The sequence below is a fragment of the Neopsephotus bourkii genome, unplaced genomic scaffold, assembly GCF_033783945.1.
Source record: "Neopsephotus bourkii isolate Nb327-2 ecotype Australia unplaced genomic scaffold, CSIRO-AGI_Nbou_v1 NB_1630, whole genome shotgun sequence".
In the NCBI taxonomy this organism is placed as follows: Eukaryota; Metazoa; Chordata; class Aves; order Psittaciformes; family Psittacidae; genus Neopsephotus; species Neopsephotus bourkii.
The window spans coordinates 1,417,916-1,442,669 of NW_026902105.1; the positions used below are offsets into that span (position 1 = coordinate 1,417,916).

Genomic DNA, 24,754 nt, shown 5'->3' on the forward strand with positions numbered 1-24,754 from the left:
ACATAATTTTCCAGGAAGTTCCCTGCATGCGTACAGAATTGTGGTGGTGGTCTCTGAGGGTTGTTTAATTCTTGCAACAATCTTCATCACTTCTGGCAGCCTTTGAAGCATGCACAGTAGATGCTTATACCAGTTTAATTGGTTCGTTAGCACCACAGACATAATAACCCTCCTGTCCTACTGCTTATCAGTTACTTTAACTGTAGCCCATCCTGGATACCTGCCATTCCCAGATACTCCTTATCCTTGCGTCCCGTTCTTCTAGCCTGTTCTTCTTATATTCATTTTGTACTAAGGTCATAGGGCCTAAAACTACATCAGCTATAATGGTTTATCTTATACAAGAATTCTCAGTATGTTCTCTAGCTGTACTCTGTTGTTTTTTTTAATGTGTATCATGCATCTCAGTAATTTTCCATTGCTACTGTTACAAAGTCATCAAACTTAACGTTACTTAAAACTGATTCTAAAGGTTTATATATTCCATTTTGCAGTTTTGTGCCCCCCCTAGTCTCAGTAGTAAGCAGGTCATACACTGAAATAACTGTTTATGAAGAGGAGAGCAAAAGTCTGAAAGGTGTTGGTCAGCCAGTGAAATGGATTATGTAGTGATAAGCTTGTGTATGGTTAATACGATGGGGCAGAATTTGGAATAACAATGATCTGGGGATTTTTTCTGTTGAAATGAATCTAGCATATTCTGTATTATAGCTCAGGCCATTTTTAATCATTTGAAAATAGGGAGGGAACGGTCAGGAACTGGAGTGTTATTTGAATGACATTAATTTTCTTATCAGTATTCATTATGAGATATGCTCTTGAGGGATGCTACCATGTCAGTAGTGTGTTGCTGAAGCTGCTTTGCTAACTTGATTATATTTTTTTTCTCTCCCTTGCTGTACTAATTTCTACTACCTCATAAAGGAGGCCTACTTCTTTAATTGTGGAGAAAATTTGAGTGCAAAAGGGATGACATACCTTACCAACTCACTATTTGATTACAGAAGTCCGGAAAATAATAGTATTCGTGCAGAATTTATATTGGATGCTGCTCATCATAAGGTCAGAGAGTTACATGTTTCTTAGAAAAACGTTTCTAATGCTTTCTAATGGATTTCTAATGATTATTTCGATTTGTGTACTATTAGAAGACTGATTTTCATTACTTTGTCCTATTTAACTGAGTCTTACTTCGCAGCTGATCAAAAAAAAAACACACAAAAAACCCAAGAAAACTGCAAAGACATGTCCAGAAGAAACCTCTCCTGCTCCCAAAACTGGATTAATGCCATAGTTTCAAAAAAGCACTAGCTACAGAACACCTGCATAGAAAACAGACGTATGAGAGAATGTTAGCAAAAGGTCAAGCTTTAGCAGCACGTACTTCTATAACCCAAACAGGAAGTAGTTCATGGTCTTCAGATTAAGAAGTGCTGTCTTGGAAACCAGATCTTGGGCAATGTTAATCTCATTGTCTAGGTGCTACAGTTGTCTACTTAGAGGAAGTTTTGCTAGTTCTGCCTTTTTTAGAGACAAATTTTCAGTCACTGATAGTCGCTGTTGTAAATTGTGCAGGAAACCTTTATTCCCTGATTTGTCTGCAGTTAATAGAGACTGGATGTGATGACCCATGTGGCCCCTTCTATATGTGTTCATAGGGGAAGTGAAATCACAAGTACTTATATGTATTCAGACATTTCCCATAGTGTGTTTTAGTTTTAAGTTTTACTTTTTCCTTGGCCTGTCTTCAATGCTGCTGTGATTTGCCTTTTTTTTTTTTTTATTTATAAGAGGGGAAGCAACTTTGCTGTGTAGTAATGGATTATGTTATATGTACATCCCAGTAATGGCATAAATTCTTAGTAAGTTTCCTACTGTTTAAAGATAAAGCCACAATATTCCTTAAAAAAGCTAGAATGAATGAGCTTCAGTTTTCAGTGTATTTAATTAGACAGATCTGTTGAATGCAAGAGGTCAAGAATATTTACTCCATTAAAGCTACTAATTAACTAGCTGTTATTGATGAATTGGTCAGCATGTCCACTGGAATTATGGATGTGCCTTTGTGTGGCCTCAAATAGAAGTTACATTACCTATTGGAAGGTGAATTCTTTGGGGGATAACCTCTGTCCTTTGTTTTGATAAGCCTTTCCATGTGTTGATGCACAAATCCAAACATGAATGTATCTTGCTCATACCAGCCTATCAGTTGGTAATCTCAAGATTCTTTCCTTATACATTTTCTTTGTTTGCTTTGCTTTGTTGGTAGGAGACATACACAGAGATAGCTGGAATGCAGAGGTTTGGGGCTTTCTACATGGATTACTTGTACACAGTGGAAAGCACTGGTGGCAAAGGTACCTTTTTGTCTCTGTTTACCATGTTAAATAATAGAAACAAAGACTTTTCTTACCCAGCTAGTCCTTGACCAACTGTCCTCTAACTTGCATTTAACATCAGGTTCTTCATTGAAATGGTTTTATCTTCATTGATGTGGTTGAGATTAGCTGTTCTGGTTAGCTGTTGATTATGATCTTTTTTTTCCCTGCCTAATTACTTACATAACTAATCACAATGATATCTTTTATAGTCAGTTGCTAAACTGAAAATAATTCTCTTGTGGTGAATTCATAAACTATGGTTTTTAATTTTTTTTTTTTTTAATTGTCATTGTTGAGTTTGGGGGTGGGATGGGAAAAGCTCTTCTGGGAGACCCTGGTTGAAGACTCTACTTGGAGTAGAAGAAGAAAAAGGGACTGTAATTTTCTTCTGTGAAATAAAATTCAAGGGTGAGAAAATTAAATATACATGTCTGAACAATGTTGTGAGCAAATATTAGCCTAAAACATGCACACATAGATAGATATTGGCTAGCTCCAAGTAATTTTTGAGATTCATACAAATTACTTTCTAAATCTGAGACAGTACAGTACAGTACAGTTTAATGCAGTAAGTATATCTACTTTTGTGAGTGTCATAGAAGCCAGGACAAAGGAGTTAATGTGTCAGCAATTAGTATGTATCTATCTTTATGTGGATATTTTTATTATGAATTGCGATGTGATTTCCCCCTGCCCCCAGGAAGATTGTCATCTACAACTGCTGCTCTGCAGCTTTATTGCCTGAACAATACTTTTTTTCCCCACCTAAGTGTTTATTATCATGAAGTCAACGTCTGTGGACATCTGTTGGGAACTTCTTGCTGTTTTGTGACTGAACTTTTTATGTGTTCTTACAACCTAGTCCAACTCATCTGGAGTTTTTTGCGTGTAAGAAGTCTCAACTCCTGTTTGTTTTCTGGGCTTGTTGGATGTTAAATTTAAAAGGAGTAAGTAAGAAAAACTTCCAGTTTGGTTAGGGTATGGATCATATAAAGCTTCTAAAAAGAAATAGGTGATGCTATTGCCTTTGATAGTAGAAGGATTCACTAGGTAAATTAACAGCTCTTTCCTTGCTCTGAGGCTTTCCTCTCTGTACTGAGTGTGATGTGAAGTTGAGAAAATGTACACAAAGTCGAACTTCTTCTACAGTCTACTTCTGGTTCTAATAAAAAAATAACTGTTTAATTTCACACAGAACTTTTATATAAAGTTCTGTGTAAAAGTTCTGTAGAAAAGTTGAAGATGTAGGGTAAGCTTTATCCCCTTTTTGAATTTTATTATAGAAATTTTAACACACACAGGCTATTTTATTATGAGGAAAAATTGATTTTGTGCAGTATTTTGTCTTGTTTTTTGAATGCACAAGGAATGTAATGTAATGTGTAACGGTACAGCTTTTCCTGACCCTTTTCAGTTCTGTTCTTCAGAAAAGCAAATGTGACATTTTCTGCTAGTTTTCTAGCTAATTTTTCCATACTACAAGTCAAGTATATAGTTATTGAAAAGATGAACAAGTAGGTGTAAATTATTTCTTTATAATGAAGATATAAACCCCTCAAGATTTTGAAAACAATGTAAATCTAGCTACAGTTTTAATATGTGGTGTCTATGTTAAAGTATTTCTGAAAAAGTTTGCATTACACTATTTCTTGTTTTGACATTAACTATGTTTAAGTTACAATCAGTGCACACCACCTTCCCCTGAAAAAACTAACCCAACTTAAGTTATAGGAGGCAGTTGCTGTGATTGTAAGATTTTTATCTGTCAAGGCAATTTTGGTTTGGCACATTCTTTGTACCTTTAACCTTTCCTGAAGCATAGGATTACTGATTAAACCACAAGTGCCTCCTGGATAACATTAACCTCAGGAGTTTCATCTGTCACTTACAGAAATGCATTAATCACTTCTAGTATTTTGAATGAAAACAGGACAGGTAGTCCTGCACAGTAGTCTGATTTTGGAATTCTTCCTGTTCTTCCCTTCCAACTTTATTTTTCTATTTTCTGCTTTGTATTTTAGTGCAAAACAGTAATTTCCCTGGAACATTGTGTAGCTTACCTGTTTCCTAATCACTGATTTGCATGACCCATATGCCTAATGGGGTATACTTTTGAAGTTACATTTTCTTCATAATGTGTACCCCTCTTATACTGGTGGCAAGTTTATTGTGCAGCACTCTCATTTTTAGATTTTATTTTTTTCCAGTTAGACATATGGTTTATTGAGAGCTCAGTGATCAGAAATTATTTTCCTGTGTTTGCGAAGTTTCAAAAGTAACCTGCACTCATCTACTTCTGTAGAATCAATAGGTTTTCTATCACATTCTCTTCGGACTTAGTTAAAATTAAATGAAACTATTCCAGAAAGTGGTTTGTATAAGTTCTGTCATTTCAGTATATTATTCATATACATACAATATATACAAGTGAGTCTTTTGAAAAGGTAGGCTGTTATTACTTCTAAGGGCTTTTGGCCTTGATATTTTTAATGTATTGTAATATAATGTTCTTTAAACTTATTGGTAGCATTCATCTGAACTAGATACTGTGTAGAACTGGAAGCACAAAATTGCATGTTAACTAGACATTAAATAAAGCATACCCTGTAAGCCTGCTGGATGCTGGCTTTTTAAAAAACCCTGTCTTTTTCAGGATCTGTTAAAAAGGTTATAAGTTCAGCTCCATCTGAAGATTTGAATAGATTTTATCAGGTAGTATCTTTCTGCCCTCTTCTTTTTTCTAGTTATCTTTTTCTTCTTAGAAATAGTAAACAAATCACTAAAGGAAGCAGTGGCTATAAGTGCTCTCATCATCACCTGCTGGGTGTTTAGGGACCAAGTTAATTCTTCTGTTGAGTCTGAAAATGTTAGGGCAGGTGTGCTTTAAATTCAGCATAGTTTTGGTTTATTCAGAACCTTTCTCTTCAACAGTCCTTAGGGGCAACAACATTTTATGGAGTATGATTCAAACATAAGGAGAAAAAAGCCAATCTTATCTTTTCTACCTTTTCCACAAAGCTCACTTCTACCATTAAAGACTGTTTTGAATTAGTGCAGGAAAGGAGGATGGGAAAAGGAAGTGGTCCCCTGAAGGGCGAGAGGCAACTAGGTTCCTCACAGGCAACTGGAAATAAAACATGTTCTTCCACTTGATTTCAAAGTAAGATTTACCTTGAAATTGTGAACCACACCATGCCAGGCTGCTTAACCACAAAGTCTCAGCTACTCAGAAGTTGACAGATCCTGCATCCCTTTGACAAAGTGGGTAGGTCAGCTTTCTGCAGCAGCTGCATTTCCCACTGCCCAGTCTGATGACCCAAGCTTGTCTTGCTGTTGACGTTAGTAGAGGCAGGTTGTGTAAGTGAGGAAGACGGTATAATGGGAATTTGGAATTGACAGATTTTCCTGTCGTTTTGGGTCCTAGCTCTCTACAGGTGTGTTTAGTTTGTTACTGTGACAGAAAGGCAGGAGGTTATTAGATTTATCGAAGGAAATAGGTTGATTTGCACAAGGCATATTGGTGAAAAGAGGAAGGGATGGGATCTGTCTTTCACTGAGTAGGTGTAAAGATCTGCATTGGGTAAGAGCTTGGAAATCACTTGAAAAATATTGCCGTTGAGAAGGATCATTAGGGAACAAGTCAGTCCATTGCTTACAGTCTTTGGTTGCTGTGTCATGACATGATCGTGAGTACAAGGAGAGCATATCAAAGGGACATCACTGCAATTGCAGGTGTATTATATTGTGGAAACCAGGGTGAATTTGATGGCAATGGCTATACCTTTCCTGGCTTTCTTCATTGTCACAGCTTTGACCAGGTGGATTATGGTGTACTGTGCTAAGGAGTATGTGCTATCCAGATTCTCTGTGTCCGTCCTTCTAAAAATGGTCTGAGACATAATGATTAAAGATTTTTTTATTCTCACTGACCATGCTTTACCTAATCAGTGAATGAGAGGAAGGGTTTATCTTCAGTTTTCAGTCTGGTTTATGACAGTGCAGTTGTGTGTGATTTTCATTGCTATTCTAGCCCAGGTACCAGCATTTCAAACATTTGAAAGGCCCTTATCTGTAGTGTCTCTGCAGCACACCTCTTCCATGATTGTTTGGGCTTGATATCTTTGTGATAAACTCTAGAAGGTTTTGAACAGCACGGCTGTCATTGGCACCTGTAAGTTGCCACAGAAATCTGGACACCTCAGAGAATCACAGGCTTAGAGATGCAGAGTTAATGGAAACATTCCTAAGTTGCGCTGTGCTTGGAGTCAGGGCAGAATCTTGCCCTGTTTGCTCTGCATTGAAAGGAATAACGTTTGTTTAAGCATGGCAAGCCAGTCATGGTGTATTTATGTGTTCAATTTGCATTGTTGTATTTTCTCTAGAAGTCTGTGATCACAGGATTTGAAACAAAAGTAGCTGATAGATTTTATTATGTCCAATTGTTTGGTATAATTTGTTGTCATTTCTAAAACTTCTTTTAGTTTCTGGGAATCAGCAAGACCTTTCTTCAGTAAAGAGTGAAGATTTTGGAAATGTTCAGGAGATGTCTACAAAGTGCCTCATTGTGGGCCCACTCAGACTTCGACTGGATAGCAGTGCAGTACATCGGATAATGAAAATGATAGTTTGTGCTCTGGAACACGAATATGAGCCATACAGCAGAACTAAGCCAGGTTTGCTCCTATTGCATATATTCAAACATACAGAATTAAACCAGAATAAGTTCAGTGTTCTTGAATGTGTGACTTCCAAATAGTTGAACTCCAAATATGTCAAGGAATTTTATGAGTCCAAAGGCAAAATCTAAAAGATAAAATTAACTGTATTATCCCCAACAATGTTGGAAATACCTCTGAGATAATTTCAGACGCTTTGGCGGCAATTTGTTTCAATCACAAGCCTCCTTGGAGGGCTTAAAGAGGGCTTATTTCATTGGCAAATCTAGCTTAAATTCAGAGTCTTAGAGAAGAAAGTGTCCCTGGTGGTATGTATATATTTGAAATTCTAGTTATGTAGGGTAAAAATACATGGAAACAAGCAGTGGTAAACTGTCAAAATTAATTTCTAAGAAAGAACTATTCAGATTTCAAAGTAAGAAAAATCCGCTTATGGCATTAGCCTTAGGTAGAACTAGTGTGGAATAAAATTATTAAATATAAAAGGTGTGGGGGAAGCTGTTAATTTTTTGCTAGTCCCTAACCATTTCTGCAACAGCAACTGTAGGAGATGCTTTATCATGGCTTGACTTCGCGAACAATCAGTCATACATAATCTTGATTTACTGTAGATATTGTGGATGGAAATAGAGCTATGCCAAGTTCAGAAGAAGTAGCATCGTTGGAGGAATACATTCCCACTCGACTTACAACGTTCACTGTTCTTAAATGTACAATTATAATCCCTGTGGCAGAATTCAATTTACTAGACCACTTGATGCCAATAATCATGGGTGAGAAGGTATGTATGCACAGATATTTATTCAGGTATTTATATCAAGATGTACTATTTCATTTAAATTTTCTCACTGGGCTTTTATTCCATGTGCCAGATATATTGCTTATCAGTTCGGTGTCCAGGAGCTTTAACATCAAATACCCAAGGCAAGTGCTGTGTGCAGCAAATAGCTAGACTTGTTGAATCATGTATAAATTGAAGGTGTTGTGAAAATAACTGTATTTGTGAAGCATTTATATGTAAGAAAGATGAAAACCATTTGAAAAAGGTGTGGGTTTTTTGTTTTAGAGATAGATTTGAGTAGTATTAGATGATGGAAAGAACGATGACATTCTTGATAACGTAATAGATACATGCTGACTAGGAGAGCACCAACTTGTGCTGTACTTTCTTATTGAATGTGCTTATTTATAGCATATTGATGTGAGTTAAGATCGTGTATGTGCAAGAGGGCAGAGGACAAAACTCTTCATTTATGGTATTTCTTATAGTGTGCTTGTATAGCCATTTTCATTGGTGAACTGGAATACAACATATACATTAGTACTTCACCTGATTCACTAGTTTTTAGGCAGCAGCATATATCAAATGTTAAGCATGTGTCGTTCCATAAGTATATTTAAGGTTGTGTATCTTTAAAATTTAGACTGCTGTCTGGAGTGGGCAAACTGGTTATCTGTTATCTCTTGGGCAAACTGGTTATCTGTTATCTCTTGATGTATTAGGGTATAGGCTTGTGAGTGTTAGAAGATGGGACAATGCTGGGTGCCTAATGGAAGTATTTCCTTTCAGCCTGGAGTAGCCCAATGGGTTGCAGTGCTTTTCACCTTATGGACGTGGACAGGTGGTGTTTTTATAATGGGTGAAGCCAAGCATATTCAAAATAGTAATTTTGAATTGGAAGTCATGCACACATCAATTTATTGTCCTAATTTGATACAAGTTTAATAGGTTAGACCCATAAAATAATTTGGATTGGAAGAGGTCTCTGGAGGTGATTTCCAGGAGTCCAAAGTCCTGTTCAAAGCAAGCCCAAGTGGAGCAGGTTGCTCCTGGGTGTGTCTGGTGTGACCGTGAGTGCATAATAATATATGACAGTGTAAAGGTTAGATCAGCATGTGTTTTGTGATAGTGCTTTGGAGGGATAAAAATGCAAACAAATATTTGATAGAACAAAATATTTAGACTTGCATATTTCTGTAGTGGATTGACCTTGGCAACTTCCAGGTGCTCACCCAGCCACTGTCCTGCTCCCCCTTCTCAGCAAGACAGGGGGAGAGAATAGGATGGGTTGAGATCATGAATGAGGGAGAAAATACTTACGAGTTACTGTTATGAGCAAAGCAGACTTGACCTGGGGACAATTAATTTATTGCCAATTAAAATAGATTTGAGTAGTGAGAAACAAAGACAGGCATCAAAATAAAATCTTTCCCTCATCCCCTTTTTTTCACAGGCTGAACTTCACTCCTTCATTCCCTGACTTTTCTATCTTCAGGCCCACAACACAGGGAGGTTGTGGTTAGTCCATAACTGTTTACCTCTGCCACTCCGTCTTTCTCACACTTTTCCCCGGCTCCAGTGTGAGTCCTTCCCACAGGATGCAGTCCTTGAGGGAACAGTCTGCTGCAGTGTGGGCTCTGCACAAGGCTACAGGGTCCTTCAGGGTATATCTACCTGCTCAGTGTGGGGTCCTCCACAGGCTGCAGTGTGGAGGTCTGCTGTGCTGTGTGTGGTCTCTTCCATGGGCTGCAGGGGAATCTCTGCTCCTCTGCCTGGCACAGCACCTTCTCCCCCTCTTTCTCTGACCTTGCTGTTTCTCACTTTCGGGTTTTATTTTCCTGACTCCTCTCAGCCTGTCTGCTCCTTTTACCTCTTTAAAATACATTTCCACAGAGGTGCTGATGAGCTCAGATGTGCCTTGCGACGGAACCGGCCATGTCCATCACAGGGCAGCCTCTGGTCTCCCCTCACAGAGGTCCCCCGCTGCAGCTCCCTCGCTGCCAGCACCTGGACACTGATGACCAGGACAATTCTGGATAAAAGTTTATACATATATTTTAAACTTTGAAGAAATGTTTTTGTAAAGGTACATATTATAATGACTGTAAGGCCATGGTATCTATAAACACTTTATTACATGTAGATTTCCTTGGGTCGGTGGGAGGACAAGAATATATAAATACGGTAGAAAGTACATATTAGTATAATAATTGTGTGGTTTTTTTTCCTCCTCTCCCTTAGAATGTAAGTGGCCAGTTAAATGCTGCAAGCTTCCAGCCCCTACGGCCTTTACCTTCCATCCGAATTTTTGTGGATAAGGTTAACCTGGAGCACTCGGTGCCGATGTATGCTGAGCAATTGGTGCATAAGGTCAGCAGCCTTGGCCAACCATCTGACAACCTGCTCCATTATTGTTACTCACACTGCTATCTAAAGGTAAAAGAAGGCGTGAGATCTGTTTCTTACTGCAGTATGCTGAGAAAAAGTTAATACCAGTATAGATAAACCTGAGTGTTAGCAGGGTTCTTGGGAGAAGGTTTTCAGCTTATCTGAAAGGACGTAGAATGAACACATTTTGCAGAATGTCATTGTTTGGGATTGCTGCTTCTGACTTGAGCCAAATGTTTTGTAACATGAACAGAGAACTTCACAAAAAGGAACTATGCAGACTGAAGCTCTAAGGTCTTTGTGGCAAGGCTGAGTTAAAATAGTTTGGAAAGAAGCCTTTACCCTCTTCTAGGATAGTGCTGATAGAATATGTAGATGTCAGTGAATTACACTTAGAAGCTTTACGGGATGTTATGAGGAAAAAACATCACTTCTAGCAGTATTGATAGAGCAAAACCATGATGGTGAAGGTGTGCAACCAAAAACTGTTACCAAAGTATTTTTTTTTCATTATAAGAGGAAAAACCTCTGAATGTTCTCAATTAAAGATCCATTATGTGGGAGGAGTTTTTATTGTGAGGTTGGAGATTAAGAAGCTACTGAAAAATTGCTTTGAGATGTTAGTAGAACAAAAAAGTGAAATCTCAAGAGGAGTTTTAAAAAAGGCCTTCCAGGCTTTTAGGATGTGCTCAGGGTGTTCAAAACCTTTTGGGTGCTACTAAAATGTAAATATTTACTACTACCACTACTGCTAATTTTACTTTTTTTTCTTTTTCTTTTTTTTTCCCAATTATCTATTCACTTCTGTGCTTATCTATTCTGTCTCAGAATTTTATGGCAAGCTTTAAGTTTTCTGGGTGATATGTTTACCTCATTTAAAGTGACTGGGATGGCAATATTGCAAATCATCTGTATGTTTTTCAGTTTGAGAGGATTTTTTTTCTATTCAGAAAGTTTTTACCAGTTGTTTGATCAGTTTTTGCAAAATGGGGGCTTCAGTTTTGACTTTTATAGGGTTTATTTGCTAGCTTTAATAAAGGCCAAAGTGTTCTGTTCTTATGTGAATTGTGATACATCATGTTAAAAAGTTAACTCTAACACCATTTGTTTTCCATATTGAACAGAGAAAAATCATAAAGAATAGTTGTGTTGAAACTTTCTTTAGATGCTCTTAATACGAAAAAAGGTTTCTAAGGGAAGCTTCTAATTTCCTTAGATACCACTTTTTTAGGCCCATGTTGTTATAATTACAAGCAATTACTTATTTTATACGAAAGGCAATGGGCAATCTGCAGTTTAAAGGATATAGAATAATGTATTCTAGTTAGTAAATTATAAATTGGCTATTTTTTTTTTTTTTTAAATTCAGAGCACAGTTAACCCTTATTTTTTGAGTGAAGAAGATACTCTTTATATGCATTCCTATTGGGACATTTATTTAGGTAGATTTGGGTAGTTGTATTTGTGTTTGAGGGGAAAATAAAGTATCTAAAAATAATGCACAGTTTATGTCATATTTGAGTATATTTAAAAATGTGTGTATCATGTTATAAAGTAAATTGAAAGTAATCTAATCAGGCAATAGTATACCCTTTGACCAACCCAATTTGTTTCAGATACTTGGTTTTCAGGCATCACTGACTTCTTTGGACAGTAAAGGATTGTACTGCATCCCTGTTCCAGTTATTCCCCCATTCAGTACTGCGGTTTATGGCAAGCTGGTCAAGTTTCCCAAATATTGGTGAGCATTAAGCATATACAATTTATTTACGTAATGTACTCAGTTATGTTGGGGTTTCTAATGAATGATTTAAAAATACCAAGTTCCTTATAAATCCCCTAACTTTGCCATTTCTTCTGCCATATTCTCCTGTTAAGTTTGTTATGAATAACAGATTTCTTTGTAAGGATAGCTGAAACCTGGACACTGTTTTAAACTCAACGAAATAAAAAGCAAAAAATGTGGGGAAGGAACCCAAAACACCACAACCCCACAAAAAGACAGTCTGTTCTAGACTTTTATTTCTGTTGGTCATTACAGCTGGAAGTGTTTTAATATTGTGATCAGGTTCTGAAAACAATTTTATGCTTTTTTATGAAATGAGCTGTATAATTTTTTTTTTCTTTAATGCCACGGAAATTCAGGTTTTAAATTCATCTCTACAGGTTAAATCTTGTGAACACTAATGTCAGTATGTAATAGTTTTTATTAATTAAAAATTCTATTTTTAAAAACTATTTTAATGGAAATGTGTATTGGCAGTACTTTGGGCAGGACGTTAGTTTTCTTTATCCCTCATTTTAGGCAGTAGCTATCTGCTCAAAGACTACATTGTGACTAAATGCATATAAAGAATCTTACATGAAAGAATAAGACAACAGAAAAGCAGATTAATGTGTTAAATATTTTGTTTTCAAGCACTGTGTTGTATAGCTAATTTGTAACATTTGTGAAAGTTTATATACTAGTTCATGTCTCATACGTTGTGACACAGTGTTAAATATGAGGTTTTTAGCATAATCAGCACACCACCAGGTGGTAGTAGCCCAATTGACTTTCTCATATTTGCCATCAATAGTTTAAAAAAAGTATTAACTACTTCAAATTAATTGGTGTTCTGTTACGGCAGTTCGCTAAAAAATAATAGATGTTACCAGGATGATCTCTATAATCAGTTCTAATCAGAGTACTTCAGTACTCTGGTAGGATTGAGAGTCCTTCCTAACATGACCTGATATTTAACACTAAGCTCTGGTCAGTGATCCTTGTTAGTAAACTGAAGAAATAAATTAGTGTTTGGTGGTAATCTTAAATTTCTTTAGTACATCATAAAACCCATGATTAGGTGTGTGAAACAAAAATAATATTTTAGAGATGAAAAGTCGTTGGAAAAAAACTGTCATCTGACAACTTTATGGTATTCAAGTGCTGGGGCTTTCTTACGAGTGCCCTTGTGCTCTCTTTTGTGTGTTTGTGCTTGTTGCAGTTGATCTCTTGCTTGCTCATGCTTGGTTTCTTGTGCTTTTCCACATGTGCTGTTGCATGCTTGCCATCATGCTCTGTCTCATTTGTGCATGGTCTTGGACTAGTGTTCTCTCCCTTTCTCAGCCATTCTCTGTTTCTCTCATGCTTTCTGTCTTGCTCACTTTCTCTTTCTTGAAAACACATTGCATTACGGTGTGTGCCCAGCTGGAAAATAGAGCATGGTAGACTAATAACATACAGAAATAAAAGCAAACAGTAGTTTTGGGGTGTGGAGGCAGGGGAATGGTCCTGACTTAAAATAGCAAATGATCTATCAGCACTTATTAACAGATCTTCTAAGATCAGTGCTTATTGTGGTCTAGTGTATTTTAAAATAATTTTAATAATTTGATCACATTTTTCCCTGTGATAGAATATCTTTCTAAAGCTTATTTATTTATTAACAGTGTGAAATAATTGTATAAAATTAACTTATTCCAACAATTTATCTAAACTAAGCAACACCAATTTGCGGGTAATAAAGTAGAAAAACAAATGAGTACAGCAGCAGCTTGGTTAAATGAAGTGTAGTTTGAAGTGAATAAAACTCCAGATGAAACGCATCAAATAGCACTTGAACTAAATCGAAATCAGCATGAGGACTGAGAGCTTCATTGAAGTCATGCAGTGAGTGAGAATTAGTCTGGTAGGATAACCTGGTAATGTCATTAAACTCGAATTCAGTCCTCCCCCCCCAATTATACCACCTGCTTTATTTGGACTTTTAGATTTCACATTCCAGAGTTTCTTAAAGTACACACATCTGATGCTACATGTGTTCCTCTATTTCTTCATAGAAAATATATACCACAGACCATACCTTTTAAAAACAAAGACATTTTATGAACTGTTATGGAATCCCTCAGGTAGTGTGTTTTGAGTTAGCAGTGAAAATCTCAACTTTATTTCTGACATAAATCAGTGGAATAGCTTTCTTTTCTAGTTTCAATATAATAATCTCAAAATGTATAAAAAACTGCAGTAATATTTATTTTTTAAAACTAATTGATAAACATAGGTAGCATCTTTTAACAGATGAAATTTCAGCAACATTTTCCCAGTAAAGTCCATTAAATAACCATAAATGTTACAAAAGTGTTGTTTCATTTACCTACTAGATTGATGTCTGTTTTAATTTCAGTTAATGCACTTTCTTCTTATAAAAGAAATACGCTCAAGCTCTCTACTTAACTAAGTCATAGACATCTTTTAAATTGTATAGCTAATCTATTTTTATATGAAAGGAAAAACATCTGGTCTTTTTGTCAGACATAACAAGATGCAAAATACAATGTTAATGTCAATATTTTACAACTACTTTATGTAGTGTTGCATGCCAGATTGTAAAGCAGCTTTCAAGAGGATGTCTAAACCCAACTGAGAATTAACAGAATATGGTTAAAAGCCTATAATGAACGACAAGAATGTTTATTGCCAAACAGAAATCTTGAGAGGAATTAGCTGATTTCTTTTTCTTTTTTTTTTTTTCTTTTGGCTACAATCAATGTCTGTGGTAACAGATGAGGTAATTTAGTGTAGGACATTTCAGTGTTACAACACTGTGTCACTTATATCACTTTATTGTAGTTCTGAAGAATATTAAAGTAACATTAAAGAATATAGATTCTGAATAGCCTTCCTTTATTTTTCTCATGTCTGGATTGATAGTGAAGTATGTTGTTGATGCATTTTTAGCTGGATATTGTTCCAGTTATGTGTATTATTTTATTGCTTTTTCTCTTTTCTTCACCTGTCTAAATTCCCTTCCTATGACAAGTGTTCAGACTCTAATTTTCCTTTATCAGGACTATGTGAAGGTTCTCAGTTACTATCTCCACCTGTGACAGGCTTTGAGACTTTAAATATTGGTAGAATAAGGTTATAAATGGGGGTGATGTGATCTATCCCTTCATCTTTTCTATTCAGCTTCTTAGTCCAGTAGTCTACTTTGAAGGAATGTGTTACACTGATAAAGAGTTTTTCTCATTTTGAGACCAAAGCAATAGCTGCTGGCTTGCTATCTGCAAGGAAACATGAATACAGATTTAACTAATAGCTGGTCATGTTAAATTTTAGTGTGTGAATGAACCTTTTATCAAAAAGTTGAGTGCTTGCTGGGTAAATGAGTATCTAGGATTTCATGGCATGCACTTTAATGATTAGAGTACACAGCAGTTAATTGATTGTTCTGAATTGTTACTCTATCAGAACAAATCTGGGATAGACACTTGCAAGTAGATCTTATTAAACAAAATCTTTGGGAGGCTCATGGATACAATTTTTGCAAAGATTCTTTCTTTTGAGCTGTTCTCTGCAAGTAGTGTCTTAGGAAATAAATTTCAGCTTAAACGTAGGCAGTGTGCTAATAGTCATGTAATTCCGGGTGGGGAAGGATTCTTGATAAAGTAAGATTTGAGTTGTGTTGGAACATGAGATCTGAGTTGTGTTGAGATTGAGTTTCTTTCCTTTAGTGTTTTTATTGACAAAAGCTGACAAAAGTTTAAAATTTACTTTTAAAGGAAGTCATGTGTTTCATGTGCTGGGCACCTCAGCTGCTCAGAGACACGATGGCACTTACTTCACTTATGAAAGACATGGGTTTACAGTCCTGATGTAATTATCTTATTAATATGTGGCCTCATAGTACTGGAGGATCATTGTGGAATTGTAGATAAAAAGATCCTCACGTGCAATATATATGTGTATTTTCTGTAGGCTTTGTTTTTATGAACTGTTAAGAACATTTATATAATATGTTCTTAATACTTGAACACAGATTTAACTGTAAAGATAAATATTTACTGTGTGTCTAGAATCTGTTATATTTACATTAGAGTGGCACGTTAGGTCATGCCCTCCTTTTGGCTAACTATTATACAATGCCATTGAGAAACATACTTTGCCAGCAACCTGAACATCAGCAATCTGTGTTTCCTAATCTGACTTCCTAGCTTTTATTTTGACTTTGTCACCATGTAGTTGCCAAATAGAATCATAGAATAGTTAGGGTTGGAAAGGACCTTAAGATCATCTAGTTCCAACCCTGCTGCCATGGCCAGGGATGCCTCCCACTAAACAATCTCACCCAAGGCTCTGTCCAACCTGGCCTTGAGCACCACCAGGGATGGAGCAACTTCCCTGGGCAACCCCTTCCAGTGCCTCAGCACCCTAACAGTAAATAATTTCCTCCTTATATCCAATCTAAATTTCCCCTTTTTAAGTTTTAACCCATTACCCCTTGTCCTGTCACTACAATCCCTAATGAAGAGTCCAACCCCAGCATCCCTGTAGGCCCCCTTCAGATACTGGAAGGCTGCTATGAGGTCTCCACGCAGCCTTCTCTTCTCCAGGCTGAACAGCCCCAACTTTCTGAGCCTGTCTTCATATGGGAGGTGCTCCAGTCACCTGATCATCCTTGTGGCCCTCCTCTGGACTTGTTCTAACAGTTCCATGTCCTTTTTATGTTGAGAACACCAGGACTCTACTGGTTACTATGTACACATAATTTAATTTAATTTTTTTAATTTCTCACTTAACATTACAAAACCTGAATATTCTAAAGACCTTGTGTTATTGCTCTTTGGATTTCTGTTCAAGGTTTCGCTCCTGTAAAGGTCTTTGTGTTATACAGCTTTATGTCCATTTTCTCGTCATGTATCCCTTACAAGGCAAATATCGCTCCCTTAATCAAGGCCATATAGTTGTATTCTATGCAACTGTATTCTTATTGACAGAATTCATTGTTAGACTCCTTAAAGAAGCCTGTAAACTCATTTAAGCTCCAATATGACTCAGGATGTGCACTTGCTCATGTGTGCTTTGTGGGTCATCTTGAAAATCCCATGTGTTTTTAATGGTATCAGGGAATTTATACCAGAGTGAGAGCAGTTAGTGTTGATCTACAAGCAATGTAGTAGATGCAGATCTGGCTTACTGCACAGTAAGAAGTTATTTAGCAAGGAATTTAGCTCCTGCTTATGTGGCCTTTACCAACAAAGTGCTACTTCATTAAGAGCAGGACATTTCAGGATTCACTGTTCACTAACGAGAAGAACAGAAGTATATAATGGGCAATCAGGTGAACAGTCTTTATTACTTTTTTTGATTGAAACATCTTTTATGGGCATGTCCAGTGGAGTAATGTTGCTTAGAACTAAAAATCACCGATTTCTGACTCTGAAAGTCATGGGACCTACCCGTATCATGCAGTTGTTATACTGAGACGCACATACATCTGTGCAGTTGTTATACTAAGGCAAGCAGGCCCTGCTGGCAGGAAATGCAGAGCCAGATATGCTCAGACTGTGAACATTAGATCATAAATCTAGGAAGTTTTCCAATAAATTGACACTTGGGTCTTGATTTTGGCAGCCCCTTTTTATTGACTAGTCACAGTAAATCAAGAGTAATGTCAATTTAGTTTGGATGTGGATTGTGTTTCACATGGGCAGTTGAGGGGCATGCTCGTTTCCTGGGTCAGAAGCAGAAACAGGTTGAAAACACATGAAACTCATTAGGTGGCCTTCAGTTGTGACTATTAGTTATGTCAGTAATTGGATATAACTGCCAGATGAAAATTCAGGGTATCCTTCGAAACAGGAAAGATCTGAGATTACATGCCTGAACAGATGCCATCCGTGTTTGGGATAGGAAAGGGTTTCAGGCACATCAGCATCATGTGAGTTAGAGCTAGCACATGTAAAAACCTGTTTGAACTATTGAGATATGCCAGTGATATGGGCTGTGCAAAAGCAGACAGAAATAGTCATTCTCTTGGGTTCTGCAGAGGTGGTTGTGTAAAATTGCATCAGATGTGAATGGTTAGTCTAGGGAGTACACTGGATTGCTTCAGCCCTGTGTACTTCCCTGCTTCCCTGCCATCACCTAGAAAATGCATCAGAGAACATAAACACTAGATCAGTTTTGTTTGTTGTTTTTTTGTTTGTTTTTTTGTTGTTACTAATTTATTTGTAGGTGTTTTCAGGATGTTTTCAAATTCACTGTTGTAAGCTGTGGATTTGACACTGTAAGAAATCTGGTTTATTGTGCATCTTTGTGTTTGAGGAGTAAGCATGTATCATAGCAACTTGTGAATAGTAATATGTATTGATTTAAGACTTAGTTTTAACAGAATGATTTGTTATTGATAACATGGTTTAACATATCTTTCATTATAAAAGTTGAAGTAGGCCATGTTTGTGTATAAGGATGAAGGTGCGTAAGGAACTTGTGTGACACTTGCTAATCTGCAGTGAAACTGGCATATCAAGTTTCAACATGAACACTTTGAGGCACTTTCTCTTCTGGAAGGAGCTGTTGTCAGTTACCAGGAACAGCCCTCTGTCCAGGAGGCGTTTTGCATTCTGACTGCATGACTTGCAGCTTGATTAGTGTGACTACAAATTAACTTCAGTTGGAAACCCCTAGTTTAATTTTCTTTTTTTTTTTTTAAATCAAGTCCAGATTTAATGTCACTGCTTCTCAGCAGATGTGGCAGGCGGCATTCAGCAAATCTGTTAAAAGTGCACTTTTAATCAATGTAAATTGGAAGCAGTTGTATTTTTTTAGTATTGTCCATGAAGAGGAAAGTCAGCAGAGCTGACAGTAAAGGGTGGTCATCTGTAGAGTTTTTAGTGTAGTTATTTAGACTAACTAATTGTTAAGGCTCTTCACTGAAAGTAAATTAAGCCTGTTAACTAATATCTGTCTGTCCTGGGAAAGTGACTGCACATGGTGAATACTTTATCCAGTATTGTCTGACATTTGCACTGGAAACAAGCAAATGTCATTTATTTCAAAATGCGTAGGATCTTAAGAGTTAAAGCCACATTTTGCTTTACTTGAGACTGGTAAAATGTATGAAAGACTTACTGTCTTAAAGCTGAAGTGCTGCTAAGGAGCATAAATAGTAAAGAAAATTTGAATCCCTAGTATATATTCCTTTTGTATTAGATGTATTAGAAAATTCTGTTGCTCTTAGTGTTATCCTTATATGTAGAAAGTATCTGGTTGGTACTTTCAGTAATATTCTTGGTTATGAAGCTTTACTCTGGACAGAAGGATCCACTGGTGGCAGTTCACACACGTTTTGTCCTTTATTTCTTGAGATTTTTGCCTGCAATTTGGTGACCTCTGCTTCCAGCCTTCCCCCTTGAAGTGAATCTGTGAATCACAAAGAAGAATACAGTTTCTGAGCTGGCGTGTGTTCTACAAAATAAAACATTCCAGAAAGCAGTCTGTGGACCTGAGGCCTGGTGGCCTCTGTGTCTCAGTTGATAGCCACATGCCCACCAGTAGCTTTTCCTTCTGCTCCCAAAAGGAGAGAAAAAACCCCAAACAAAACAACAACAATAAAACACTTAAGAAGGATATGGTCAGACTTTGCACACTGTGGATGGGGACAGCTTCTGGCATGGTTGGTCTCTTCAGCATTGCTTGAGAAGGTGCCAGCTGCTGTGGCCTGAGACTGGCAGGGACCAAGCTTACAGGTAAACTGTATACACAGCCCCAGGCCATTACGGAAGCTTGCGCTTGGCCTACGTTAGTTTGCAAATAAGGACGTAACCTGCTTGAAACTTGTACCCTGAAACTGAAGGGCATGGAGGTCAATGGTGGTGTTATCCTGCTACCTGCCCCATTCAAATGTTGGTTAGCACACAGGATTTTAAAGGAGTGAGCTTTAGTGTTTGCAGTTGTTCTCTTCATCTTTGCATTTCTTTTTAAGAATATACTGTGGGTCTTGATAGGATTGAAAGCACTATTTTAAAAGGTTGTAGTTGTTAAATACTATGACTTGGATATAAGGAGGAAGTTCTTTACTGTAAGGGTGGTGAAGCACTGGAATGGGTTGCCCAAGGAAGTTGTGAATGCTCCATCCCTAGCAGTGTTCAAGGCCACGTTGGACAGAGCCTTGGGTGACATGGCTTAGTATGAGCTGTCCCTGCCCAAGGCAGGGGGTTTGGAACTTGATGATCTTAAGGTCCGTTCCAATCCTAACTATTCTATGATTCTATGAAGGGAAATGTAGATTGTCTTTCATGCTTTAGGACTTCTGGTATAGTTCCCTATCGAATTATGTTTCTGAAATTTTACTATTCATGTTGTGTACCAAATAATCATCCTTTACCAAAGTTGTATGTTTAAGGGCTTCTTGAATCAGTTATATGCTTATTGCACAAGCTGTATAGAATTGTTGATTTTGTTTATCTTTCTAGTTACCTTTGTTATGCTTATGGAGCCTTGTCGTGTTGCTGGGCAGCTGTAGTGTATTCTTCTTTGACTTGCAGAGCTTCACTCTCAGGTGGTAGGTGTCATTTCCACATGGAGTGAAGTTGCAACAATTTAATGGTATGAAATTGTGCAAGCATAATCTATACAATTAAATTGTACAAGCAAGTTAATGTCACACTCAGTTGAATTTGGTAACCATGATAGGTGGTGACTAAACCATTTTATTAAAAAGCTATATTTGTCTTCACTTGGAGCAGCAAATAAACCAAAAAGAAAAGCTTCTGTGGATGTTCAGCAGTCCATAATACCATAGAAGCTTTACTGCACCTGTGTTCATCTCTAGGCAGGAGCAGCATACTGTCCTGTGTCCAATATCTTTTTTTTTGTTGTTGTGTTCTCCTCATGCTTGTTCCTTTTGAGACATAGACAGGCTTTTTCTTTTCCATGAGATTAGTCCTTATAGATCAGGATCTGTCTTTGGTCCTAGGCTAAGTGCTAAGATTAAGTATATTGTTTTTGTACAGGGGAACTTCCTGACCATTTTTACTCAAGCACTTTCATCCTAGTTGTTTATAGCTTTGTATTAATTTTTAAAATTACTATTTCTTTAGTAACACCTTTAAAAATAAGTTTAAGTAAACCTTTCAGCTGTACATACTGAGTAACAGGTACTGTACTAAAGACATACTAATCTTTGGACCTCCACTGGGCCTATATATCTGGAAGGCACTGCCTGATTTTCGTTAGGTTTTGATCTTCTATGTTATGTTTTGATCTTCTAAATGGTATCAGCTCCACTTTCTGAACTATAATTTTAGTATATGTTTTGGATGAGAAACTTAGAGGGCAACTTGAGCAAAAAAGGAAGAATGAGAGAACAACTGAAGTTAGGCTCATGTGAGATGAGGCCCTTGAAGAGTAAACTGTGAGAGTAAAATCAGAACAGGTTTGGAAATCAGTTATACCTGTTGCAGGTGCTTCTGATATTGATGCAAGAGATGGAAAGGATTATGTTGACTGAGACACTAATAGAATTAATTTTTTTCAACTAATCAGAACTTTTATCCATTGTGAAATGTATTAAAAAAATTCTACAGTATTCTATAATAAATTTAAATTAGTTTTATTTGCTGATGTCTAAATAGCTTTTCCTTTGAATTTAAAAGCTGATTCCAAAATGAGTAATCGAGTAGAAGGAAGTGTATTTAGTAAGCATGATGTGAATATTCTTTTGGTAGTCAAGAAATGTGCACGTACATGCAGAATGGCAGAACTAAGAATCTGATTTTTGTGTTTTAAAGGGGCAAATTGAAATGGGATGGTTATAATGCTGTCAAGGACTTAAGTTGCTTGCTCTTAAGTACATGTATTTGTAATACTCAAACTTCTATTTTGCATAATTCTTGGATTTGGCTGTGGACATACTTTACAACAAGAAAATGTTTTTCTTACGTGTTTTACTGACCGTATCTTTTCTTCAGTATGTGTGTATACTGTATACAATGATTTTGATGGTCTTGAAGACTCAGTTGGGCTTGTGGAGGTTTTTAAGTAATGAAATAGAGGTAGTGAATAGACCAAAACTGAACACAAAGCCCCCTATAGCCATAGAATCTGCCTGAAAGTTTTTGTATTATATTTAATGAAAGAATGGTGTAAAGTCAATGCCAGAGTCAGTGCTTAAGATGGTAAATTTAGACTTAACAAAGGTTGTAGGCTTTGAAGTAAAAAGTGCGTGCGTTTACTGGGATTTAATGTTTTGTTTTAAATAGTTCTGGTAGCCTTTAAAATTCTTTTGAGGTTGCAAATTAGTGGGGCCACAATATAATAATTTTAACAGCCTTTATGCTTTTTCTGCTGTTGTGCAGTGTATACACGTGAATCATTGTCTTCTGGGATGACAGCTTTTCCTCTGCATAAAACACAGCTCTGCACTCAAGTTTTTCCTTCCACAGGGATAAGCTCATCTGGTCAGCTGTGCTGGCTCTGGAAAATGGAAAGGTCCTCACCACAAATAGGGTCCATGAGCTGGGCTGTAGTCTTGTAAATAATGTGTATGTAATTTTTGAACATGTTTGACTGGTAATTATCAAAGTGGTGGAAGAAACAGGAAAGAAGAAAGTCTCATTGGAAATTTGGAGTAGAAAAAGAGTTTGAAATTTGAAATCATGACTAGAGTGGAATAGACTAAGAAATGAAATACCTGTGCATTTTGAAATAAACTTGTTAAAAGATAACTACTTTTTATCTAAGATGCCAAATTTTGAGCTGTGCTAGGAATAAGAAAGGTAATTTGACAGTAGCTTAAAAACAAAACAATGACTGCAATTTAAAAAGATCATAGAATCATGTTGGGTAGAAATCTGTATAAAAAGTCCTTATTTGTACTCCTAGTAATTCAGCAAAATTCTATCCTACAATATAATATCCTGTACCATACAGAAATATTTTGTAAATAACGATTATTAGCTACTGTATGAATTTCCCTCAGATTGAAGGGATGGCTTCTGAGAGCTGCTGCTCTTACTTCTGACAGCATGAAAGGATGATGAAAGTAGATGCTGTTCTCAGCATCTCATGGCTGCAGTTCTCTTGCTCTCCAGATAACACTAGATGAAGTGTTCATCTCTTTGCCAAATGACAGGAGCCTTTGTGTCCTATTGTTTTGTGGCATCGTGTTCAACAGATGACTTTGCCAGTGTAGTTTTCTTCACTGAGCACCAGTGTGTTTCTGAGCCCTCCTGGCTCCCTGTTTTACCTGCTAATGGCAACCAAATGGCCCGTGTGGCAGATTTAGAGGATTGATTTAATAGCTATTGCTGCTGCTTCTGAGTGAAGGGGGAAGGAGTAGAGGAAAAGGGAGATGATGAGCTGCTTCTCTGGACAGTAAAGCAGGCTGCTCTGTGGGAAGGCATTTTTCCAAACCCTGTTCCAGCCCTGTGGCTATTGAGATGAGATTCCACTGCAGTATCCAAAGCAATGATACTGGATTTACAAAAAAATACAAAGTTTTAGTAAACACAGATCCTTGCTGTTTGGAGGTTTATGGCCTCTAGCAGTTTTTACCTTTTAAGTAAGCTCTAGTGGTTTTGGTGGTCTTGGTCATCTCTAGCTGTTTAGTTACAGCGTCTCCAAGTTCCAGGTGATTTCACCCCCGGAAACTACCATTTACCAGGAGGAAAATGGTAATGATTACATTTATTTTAGCTTTGCTGCTTTACTGAGTAAGAGCTAGTTCTCTGAAACATATAGTAGATGTAAAAGTGCTCTGCTTCTGCTTTGATTCCCTCTCTACTACCTTCATCAAACCAGTGGTTCCCTATAAGAAGTCCTTGCTTCTTTCCAAATGTCTTTCTGGTGGTTTTTCTTTTGTTTTGTCTTTTTAATTATGTTTTATCTTTGGTCACTGTAATGCGTACCAGTTTTTCTCATGGACCTTGTATTTGGATCTCTTTGAACATAATGCAGCTAAATGTCATATCCCTTCTACTAATATTCACAGTCAATGGCAATAAGTTTCCTAAATTCAAGTAAAAAAGCTACAGACCTCACAGAAGTAAAGAAAGAATAGATGCTTAAAGTGAAATAAAAAAATGGCCTTAATTGGCATTAATTGCCTTCCATGAGGAGACTTCCTTATTCTTTGTTTTCTGATTTCCCATAAACACCTTGTGGAGTTCTGAAGATGCAGTTCTTCAAAGATGTAACTTTATGCACAAGATTCAGTTGGTTGATAATGTGTCTAAAGCTAGCCATATATGTTAAAGACAGAAAGAAGGCTGAGGGCTCATATTGTAATCTCCTCAGAGCAGAGAACTTTGAATTTTAGTCTTTTATAGATTGTCTGTATCACTTTAATGGTTCTTTCTGGAGAGGAGTATTAACTAGTGGTTAGGAAAGGATTTCTTCCCCCCCTCCCCCCCCAAGGAAGAAAGAGTACTTAGTGTCTGACCTCCACTTGCAATCTGATGGGAGTTCACATCCTTAGCATCTGTCCCATTGGTGAGTTTTCCCAAAGCCAGTAAGCTGATTTTGATCTAAACATCCTAAATATGTTTTTCTAATGCAGCTGCAAGTTTAACATGTTCCTGCATTACAGTTTTAGCAGCCAATTTGGTTTATTGCGTGTCCAAAATCCTGAAACCTCTCCCCTTGTTAGTATCAACACATTTTTATTTCAAATCCTTTGTATTTTGAAGTGCATTGGCAGTAACTTAACTCGAAGTGGAGATAGGCTGCTTTCTTGCCTTTTTTTTTTCCTTAAACTTTCAAT

The 24,754-nt window shown here is 37.0% G+C and overlaps 1 protein-coding gene across 11 annotated transcripts in view; it reads left to right on the forward strand.

Moving 5' to 3' along the window:
• The window catches only part of VPS13B (vacuolar protein sorting 13 homolog B), a 436,747-nt gene that overhangs the window by 59,039 nt on the left and 352,954 nt on the right, over window positions 1-24,754 (forward strand). For all 11 annotated transcript variants that reach the window (XR_009728432.1, XM_061373228.1, XM_061373222.1 and 8 more), the window contains 6 exons: window positions 925-1,062; window positions 2,270-2,357; window positions 6,863-7,054; window positions 7,669-7,838; window positions 10,080-10,274; window positions 11,843-11,967. Coding sequence is in view for 10 of the 11 variants with exons in the window: in XM_061373228.1 (XP_061229212.1) it covers window positions 925-1,062; window positions 2,270-2,357; window positions 6,863-7,054; window positions 7,669-7,838; window positions 10,080-10,274; window positions 11,843-11,967 (908 nt within the window). In the remaining variant the exon portion in view is untranslated. The remainder of the gene's footprint in view (window positions 1-924; window positions 1,063-2,269; window positions 2,358-6,862; window positions 7,055-7,668; window positions 7,839-10,079; window positions 10,275-11,842; window positions 11,968-24,754) is intronic.